Source organism: Onychomys torridus, chromosome 3, assembly GCF_903995425.1.
Source record: "Onychomys torridus chromosome 3, mOncTor1.1, whole genome shotgun sequence".
Taxonomy (NCBI): domain Eukaryota; kingdom Metazoa; phylum Chordata; class Mammalia; order Rodentia; family Cricetidae; genus Onychomys; species Onychomys torridus.
In genome coordinates this window covers 143558436-143566906 of record NC_050445.1, presented here as the reverse complement: position 1 = coordinate 143566906, position 8471 = coordinate 143558436, and the positions used below count along the sequence as shown (strand labels likewise).

General features: G+C 37.8%; 1 protein-coding gene across 1 annotated transcript; it reads right to left on the bottom strand.

Moving 5' to 3' along the window:
* Nucleotides 1-309: 309 nt before the first annotated feature.
* Nucleotides 310-7643, bottom strand: LOC118580689 (killer cell lectin-like receptor subfamily E member 1). The gene is made up of 6 exons (XM_036182605.1): nt 7451-7643; nt 4797-4901; nt 4255-4293; nt 3502-3647; nt 2289-2389; nt 310-521 (listed from the first exon to the last, which is right to left on the bottom strand). The coding sequence occupies exons 1-6, from the start codon at nt 7635-7637 to the stop codon at nt 401-403; spliced, it is 699 nt and encodes a 232-aa protein (XP_036038498.1). The 5' UTR covers nt 7638-7643; the 3' UTR covers nt 310-400.
* Nucleotides 7644-8471: the final 828 nt, after the last annotated feature.

The window sequence follows — 8471 nt, the reverse complement described above, 5'->3', positions numbered from 1 at the left end:
ACACACACATACACACACACACACACAGAGAGAGAGAGAGAGAGAGAGAGAGAGAGAGAGAGAGAGAGATGAATATGCTGAGCAGAGAACTTTACATAGGTCAAGATTTTAAGTGTCTAATGGTTTAACCAGAAGTCATTGGCTTTATCTCATTATTTCATTCAGAAACCATTTATTATAGTGTCTTCTAAAATGCATGCAATATGCAATAAATATGTTAGCAGAAACATTGACAAAGAATGATACTGGGATGGATTTGGATATAATTTATTCAAACAAAGGCAAACATTTGCAATGTTTTCTCCAGAAAATAAGCACGCAAGGAAAAAAGTTTGATAAGAAATGTTTCATTTTCTGACAAGGCTGATTTTTTTTTCATATCTTCTGTGACCTCATAGGATTAAATATGGTACTTCTTGCAAATATATGCCAATTCATTTGTACATTCTTCAGCAAAGTAAGTTCCTTTTGATTTATAAGATGCACAGAAGTGTTGCATATTAGTATCAAGATCATAAAACCTAAAAGGAAAGAAATTCCACTGTTATCAAGAAATTACATAGCATTCAAACCCCATGAGACTACAAAACTGTTACCCTTTATATAAAATTTAAAAATCCAGTCTGTATGATTTCCATAACCCATAATTCATATTGGTAAAATGTTAGTAAACTGCAAAGTTATCAAACAAGTATGGAATTATAAATGTTAATTAATATTTAAACTAAAAAGAAAGAGTCAGTGGGGAAGGGATGTCAATTGATTGTTATGTTAGAATGATAATGTTTTTTTTAAATGAGCCTGTGAATAGGGCTGAGAGATGTAACTCAGTGAGGGAGCATGATACTGGCAAGATAGGGGCCCTGAATTAGATCCATGACACTATAATTAAAAAAATAGAGCAAAACAAACTGTGAATAACTCACCTAATTAAAAGTTTCCAGTGGTATAAATAGACATTTAGGCACCACAGTGTTTAGTCTCATGGTGAGTGGAATATTAAAGCCCTGGAGGACATTAATGACATATTGCAGATGACATTAATCCTATATAATGCAGTCATTGGTCTGACAGGCCAGGGGACAGAATCCTGAACTAAGGAGGTTTGTTCTTGAGACTTAGAACTGAAGAACTTTGTGTTAAATGAAGGTGTGTCAACTTATCTCCAGTCAAATAGGAGTTGCTTGATCATCTAGTTAAAGGTATCATTTCCTGAATGTCTGTTTCTCTCTTCTGGTAAACTGCTGAGACACCTTCCTGATGGGGAGGAGAAGCGGTGGATTCAAATCAGAAAAGAAGGTGTCAAGACAAGTGTGTGAGGATAATGTTCATCTGCCAGGGAAATGCTTAGGTTCAGCTCTAGGAGCATCTCCCCCTGCTGGTATTTGTTATGAAGTGATGGCTGAGCAGAGGACTATAAACACTGTTTGCTATTGGTTTTGTTATTCAGTTCTTGCAGTGTTTTAAAAGTTAAATAAAGAATAAAAGCAACTGTTATAGTAAAACAAAACCAAACAAACACCAGTGAGCTTTGTCTCCCCGAAAGTTTCTAGTTTGCTTGGGTTTCAATATGCATTTGTTTCTGCTTCTTCTTTCCAGAATGAGGAAAATCTACTGTATGTCTGTCCCACTTTCAAATCTCATAGACAAATCATGTTTGGATCCACAGATTCACACTGGAGAAGAGGTTTGCCTTGGGGTGAGTCAGATCTCTAGTAGACTGAAAATTGGTGCTGGGACAGAGTGCTTTTAGAACAGTGTGCAAATACTCTTGCAAATGAGAAAGATGTAGAACTGGGAGAGCAAGGGAGTAGTAGAGTGTTTATTATGCTACCCCAAATCCTTACCTCTAGTGTTCATAATCTGTCTACAGGTTGAGTCCTTAATAAATAAGTGAATTAAAATGAGGTCATTAGGGTGAGCCCCAGTGCAACTTGGCATCTTCAGAAGAGGAATTAGTGAAAGGACAGAGAGAAGAGGGCTAGCTCTAAACTGAGGAGGGCTGCAGACCTGCTGACATCTTCGTCTAAGACTTCTAGCTGGGGAACTATAAAAAGAAAATAAAAGCCTTTTGTTTATGCCTCACAGTCTCAGTTTATTGTGGAAGTTCCTAGGGAAATTCTCAGGGGAACTTGATGAAAGAATAAGGTAATGCATCTTTCTTCTGCAAATGGGGCAGGTGTAAAAGACTCTGTTTCCTCAGTTCTCTAATGTTGCTGAAATTGTACCCAGAACCCTTTATTTGTGCCATCATTAAATTAAACACCTGATGCCCTGTGGATACTTACATCTCAGAGGGCAGAACCGAATGGTTTTCCCACCGCCACTGTCTGCTAGTTTCTTCATAGTAAACTCCAACCCAAAAGAAAGTCCTCAAACTGAAGAAATTCTGAAAGTGAGAAAACACAAACACGTAGGGTTCCCATCATTGTCTTTTCATCAGCTCTGTGGAAGTGTCTCTGAAAGAACCCACTCGCTCTGTTTATATCCTGTCTGAAGTCTGCAGCCTCACTGAATGATGCTGTATTATGAGACAGACCTCAGGAATGAAAAGTAAAAATGTTCTACTGCCAGGGAAGATTTGGAAAATAAATAAAGTGAGTAAAAGTTAAAAAATTAATTAGAAACTAAACATAAAAATCTATGGGAGTAAAAGGATGGTGTTGGTTTGAGATGGAAGAAAATGAGGATATTTTTTAAAGAGTCTTCACAGGTTTCTTGGAGACTAACTTTACTCCAGTACCTTCATGTATGTAATAAAGAGACTCTCTGTTGGGGAGCACACAGTAGGCACTTTAACTTGATGCTGACATAATTGCTGGAGTTAGAAAACATTCGTTCACATTGTCACTTGGTCTTCTAGACCAAGATGCCTGTGCCATCTTCGTGTTGGACCATGCAGGGTTTTCTTTTCTTTTTTATTTAAAAACTCAGATATATACTGAAGTAAAATTTTCCCTCTGAACCCACTACATACACCCTATTTATCTATCTATCTATCTATCTATCTATCTATCTGTCTGTCTGTCTATCTATCAGTGGTACTAAGGATCAAACTTTAGGCCCTACATGTATAACAAATGTTTTATCACTGAGTTACATTCTTCAACCCCGTATAGTCTTTTATTTATTTGTTTGTTTTAAGAGAGAAGCCTTGTTAAGTTGTCCACGCTTGCCTTCAACTTACTCTGTAGCCTTGAATTTTTAATCCTCTAGACTTGGATTCCCAAGAAGACGGGATTACAGGCCTGTGGCACCAGGTTCAATATATTTTTCATGAATGAAATTCCAAATATGATTTTACTATCTCTCTCTTTTTCATACAATACATAGCTCTACCCTATATTTTGCACATAGAAACTGAAACAAAAGATAGATCAGTTTCATCCTTCAGCCATTGATCCAGCGCTAAATTTAAGCAAGTGTAACTGGTGGTCAGTTTAACCAAAGTTAATCCCTTTGGGATCTTGCACCTTGTGACTCACATTAGCAGCAACTTACCATCTCCTCTTTACTTATCCTTATGAGACTGGAATTGAGAGACAAGCAGGCATGCTGACTCTCTCTCCAACTTAGCTTTTCCTTGGAGAAGTAATAACAACTGCATCTGAACCAGACCCAGTTCTCTGGGCAGGGATGATGAGGTCCTAGGGAAGGAAGGTCTGTCACTCTACTGAAGAGGCTCACAGACTCTGATGTTGCTTTTCACTTGTTTAAAACACAGAGCATGCACACTTAATATAGTGTAACAATATTCTATAAAGACAACTAAAATACTTGTAATAAAACTATGAACTGGAAACACATATTTTTGGCTTTAGTTTTATCTAAACTTTCAGACCTTTTCTACTTCATAGAACATACATCTGCCATGACCTATACGTCCTCATTGCTGAACTGTTAGTTTACCTAAGTCTATGGCACTTGGAGTGGAAACACCCCTTACAGCATCACTAGATCCTAGTTTTTTGTTGAGAAGTTGCTTTTCCCATACAATACCACAGATTCTTGCAATATTGTTTATGCTGTATACAGAGGTACATAATAACACCAACAATGTTTCTACATTTTGTTACAGTTTGTTATACCAAAACCTCTGTTTCATATTAATGTTAGTTGTTAAATTTCTGGGACCATATCAAATCTTTTCTTACTTATGCTGAAGTATCTTGCTTTTGAAGACTGTCTACTATTCATGGAGTTAATACAAACAATAAAAGTGTGTCCCACAAAGGCTTGAAAACCAGCACTTACCTCTCTGCTGAATGGTGGAACATGTTCTTTCAGAAGATACTACAAAAATAGTCCACATAATAATTAGTTATTTCTTTCATTTTATTTCTTTTATGTTTTTTTTTTCGGGTTTTTATAGACAGGGTTCCTCTGTGTATCTTTGGGGCCTGTCCGGGAACTGTAGAAGAGCTGTAGACCAAGCTGGCCTTGAACTCACAGAGATCTGCCTGCCTCTGCCTCCCAAGTGCTGAGATTAAGGGCATGCACCATGACCACCTAGCTCTTTCTTTTATTTTGACATGTCAACAAGATTAATAAAAACCTCTGTTCTAGAATAATGATAAGCAATTTTAGAGAAAATGTTTAAAAGGAAGTTTTGTTTTGTTTTGTTTTGGTTACTGTTTTCTGGTGGTGGTACTCACCCATAGTAGTGATCCAACCCAATGTCTCACACATAGTAGACAAGCACTCCCGCTGTGCTCACAGCCAAGGAGGAATTCTGAGACTATGTTGCTGCAAGTCTGCCCCAAAGGAGAAAAGGGAGAAGTACTAGGAACACTCACAGTGTGTAGTGAAAATGCTCACCACTATGGCTACAGCCATCAGGAGAAGGCACGTGGCACCAAGCACACTAGATATGAGCCTCCATGGAGAAGGTGAGAAATTCTCTGAGAAAGAGAAACCGAAGAGTGAGATCAGAAGCAGCTGGCAGTGGGAGTGAAGTGGTGGGACAGACAGGGTTGTCCTGTGGGCTGCTTCTTTCATCAGAAGAGCATCCCAATGTTCGTTTACTTCTGATTCTCTTAGCAAGTCTGTTAAATATTTTCATCCAAGGGTTAAAGCAAATAATGACATGTTAGCAAAAATGCCTGAACAACAAATATATTTACTTACTAAAGGTCACATGACAAACTAATGTACCTGAAGTATTCCATGGAACTAGTTTCAATGTCCTTAATTTAAAACAGAGTTCAGTAGTCAATGTAGAAAACACAAATACCACAGTAGAAAAAAATAAGCCAAAAATATCAGTGAATAATTCACAGTTTGTATAATACAGGAACTAAAGTAAAAAGCTATCTTATGTAGCATTTATGGCTGAAATAATCAATTAATATAACTGAGCCTATAATTCATATATTTGGTCTCCAAACCCTACTCTCTATCACCCTCTTAATCCTAAAGAGGTTGTTTGGGCAGAACTAAAAAAGAATACAATTTGAAACCTAATTGGGAAGAGATTGGTCTAGCTCCGAATTCTTCCCAGTAGAGGTGATTGCATCCTGAATTAGGAAGCCAGAGGAGCATCATTTGATCAGTCTTTTTCCCTTCCATATTTCCTGACTCTTTTCTTTAATCCAATGAACATACGTCACAGTTGACAGTGCAAGGATGAGACTTAATAATGGAGCTCAGAATGAGGGGTGGCCCCACTGCCAGCATTTCCCACTTTACCTGGCTGGTTAGCACGGGCTCAGCTGAATGGATTCTACTACCTTCTCTCTGCAGGCAAATGGCCTGGGGCCAATTTACATCCATGACAGACTCTGCCCTCACTTTGATCTTCGGTGCCTTGCAGCAGCCCTCTTGCTCTTGGTCAGTGTCCTACATCTATTTTTCGGTGTTGTTGCGTTGCTTTGCTTTGCTTTGCTGTCAATATTCTATTCCAAATACTCACTACTGACTTCATGCAGTTTCCCATTAGGAGAAATCAGCAGAAATGAACAGTTCCAAGCAAACGTTCTATAGAAGCAAGTGTCAAAGGCTTATGCTTCATTGCAATGGGCTTTTGTTTTCTTTTCATTTGGGGGTTAGTTTTCAGATTACCTGAATTGCTTTGGGAAACATAATTCACTTTCTACTTTCTCTGCTTTAACAGTATCCTTCACTGGAAATATCCCTATCTTTAAAGAAATAAGGTAGGACTGAATGAAGGGGGCATTATGGTTCCTAGCACTTAGTAACTCAAGCTCAATCTTTGAATTGCTTCTGCAAATTCCTAAACTCCCTTCCTTTATCTAAGCCTGGATCTTCCAGATGTTTATGTCTGGAAAAGGCAAGCCTGTGAAAATCAGAGGAAAATTCCATAAATACACTATAACCTATAACTACTTTAACTACGAGAAACCTTAACAAAAATTTATCTTTGCTGATATCCAACTTGTTTGGATTTCCATGTCTGAAGAAAATACACTCATTTTTTATTTGTTTTAGGATATAATGAGAGTATAGACTCAAGTCTCCACTACACATTACCCTTGTCCAGAAATCCACTAGCCCAACTAAATTCTCAGTGCCCAGAAAAAGACTCCCAAACCCAGTGCCCTACAAAGCTACACTTCATAATTATTTTACACTTTAGTTCCTAAAACATTGTAGCCAGGGTATTCAGTCCCAACCTTTTTCACTTCTCAAAAGTTGATTTTTTTTTTCATTCAAGGCTAAAACAACTCTTACTTAGTGAAACGTCTAAACTATCCAGATTACTCTCTAAATTGTTGTGATATTGACCATTTAGTCTTTCTTATGATATAGATTTAACTGACACTTTATTTTAACTTGTGTATTTCTGTGGGAGCCCAGTTGGAAGACTAGCTCCCACATTTTACAACAGGGTACTCTTGAGGAGTGACGGATAAGAGATATTAGAGGGCAGGGCGGTGGTGGCGCACACCTTTTATCCCAGCACTCAGGAGGCAGAGCCAGGCAGATCTCTGTGAATTCAAGGCCAACCTGAGCTACAGAGTTCCAGGAAAGGCACAAAGCTACACAGAGAAACCCTGTCTTAAAAAACCAATAAAATAAAAAAGAGAGAGAGAGAGAGAGATTAGAGGGATAAAGGGGGCAGAAAAAGAAACACAGGATATCCTCAGGAGGGCCTGGATTGTTATCCACTGGCCCCTCCTGTCTCTTCTATTTATAGGAATGTCAAGGGATGGAGCTAAAGACCTCCCCCTAGTTCAGCCAAGTGTAGACCCTACTAGTCACCTTATAACCATGGACATAGTCAAGCAAACTTCTAATGCAGCCCTGCTGGGGTCAAGCAAGCTCAGATATCACTAGGAAAACTTTGTGGGTCTCCACATATTTCTAACTAAATTCACAAAGTAAGAAACCTTTTTGCCACTTTTTGTATCTTCCCTAGTACTTAACAAACCTTAATCCTAACCTTAATTTTTTAACAATCTCTCCTTATTAATCAAATACAATATTATACCTTCACCAGAGATGTCTTCTGCTGTGTTTTCATGCTTCTTACTATGTTTTTGGTATTTTTGCCTCTGCTCAATGAATGACAATTCAGTTGAATGAAATGTATTCTTACTATTGTTCTTTGCTTTGCACTTCTGCTGGGAGTTCACATTTAGGGTAGAATGAATTATAGGCTCTTCATTCATCTTCATAAAGAGAAAAAAGCTGTGTGGGTGAGAATGCAACATCAGCATATATAAATTTTGGGAAGTATATTTTAGTAAAAGTGAATAAAGCAATAATTCTAAAAGATTTTGTGTTGAGGAATAGATATGCCCATAAGCTTTTATAAATGTATGTTTTCAACTGTAAAGCTTAAAGTATATGTAAACACAGTACCAAAAACTTACAAGTAAATGAAATAAAGTAACTTTAGAGGGATTCAAAGCCATATTTTATTTTCTAAAATGTTGTGATCCTAGGCTCTAACCCAGCACCATTCCATGCTATGTAAGTGCTTTACCAGTGGGCTACATTTCCAGCCCTTGGTTTTGTGAGACAAATTCTCATTATACAACTAGACAGGCCTTGAACTTCTAATTCTCCTGCCTTTATTTCCAAAGAGGTGGTTTCCAGGCATATGCCTGGCCAAATTAGTTCTTAAACAAATGTGACTAGGCTGGCTACATAACTCATTAGTACAGTGGTTGCTTAGCATGTATGGGGTGCTAAATTTTATCTGTAGCATCACAAAAAAAAAGAATTAAGGAAGAAAAGAAGTAACTCTTGTCTTTAATATAAACTGAAAAATAATTCAAACATCCAGGAGGCAGAAGCAGGCAGATTCCTGAATTTGAAGCCAGCACCTGGTCTACATAGCAAGTTCTAGACCAGCCAGTGCTACATTGTGAAACTCAAAAACAAATCAGCAAACAAACAACAAACAAACAAAAACCAGCTCCAAAACTCAAGTCCAAGTGATCAAAAACCTCAACATAAATCAAGTTACACTAAACTTCATAGAAGAGAAAGTGGGAAATAGCTTA

Excerpts from the sequence above, each read along its gene's own strand:
- LOC118580689 (XM_036182605.1), bottom strand. The coding sequence starts at position 7,637 with ATGAAGATGAATGAAGAGCCTATAATTCATTCTACCCTAAATGTGAAC. Across the intron at positions 4,902-7,450 it reads AGAAGACATCTCTGGTGAAG|AGAATTTCTCACCTTCTCCA; the intron begins GTATAATATTGT and ends TCTCTTTCTCAG. Across the intron at positions 2,390-3,501 it reads GGATAAGTAAAGAGGAGATG|AATTTCTTCAGTTTGAGGAC; the intron begins GTAAGTTGCTGC and ends TCTCACTTTCAG.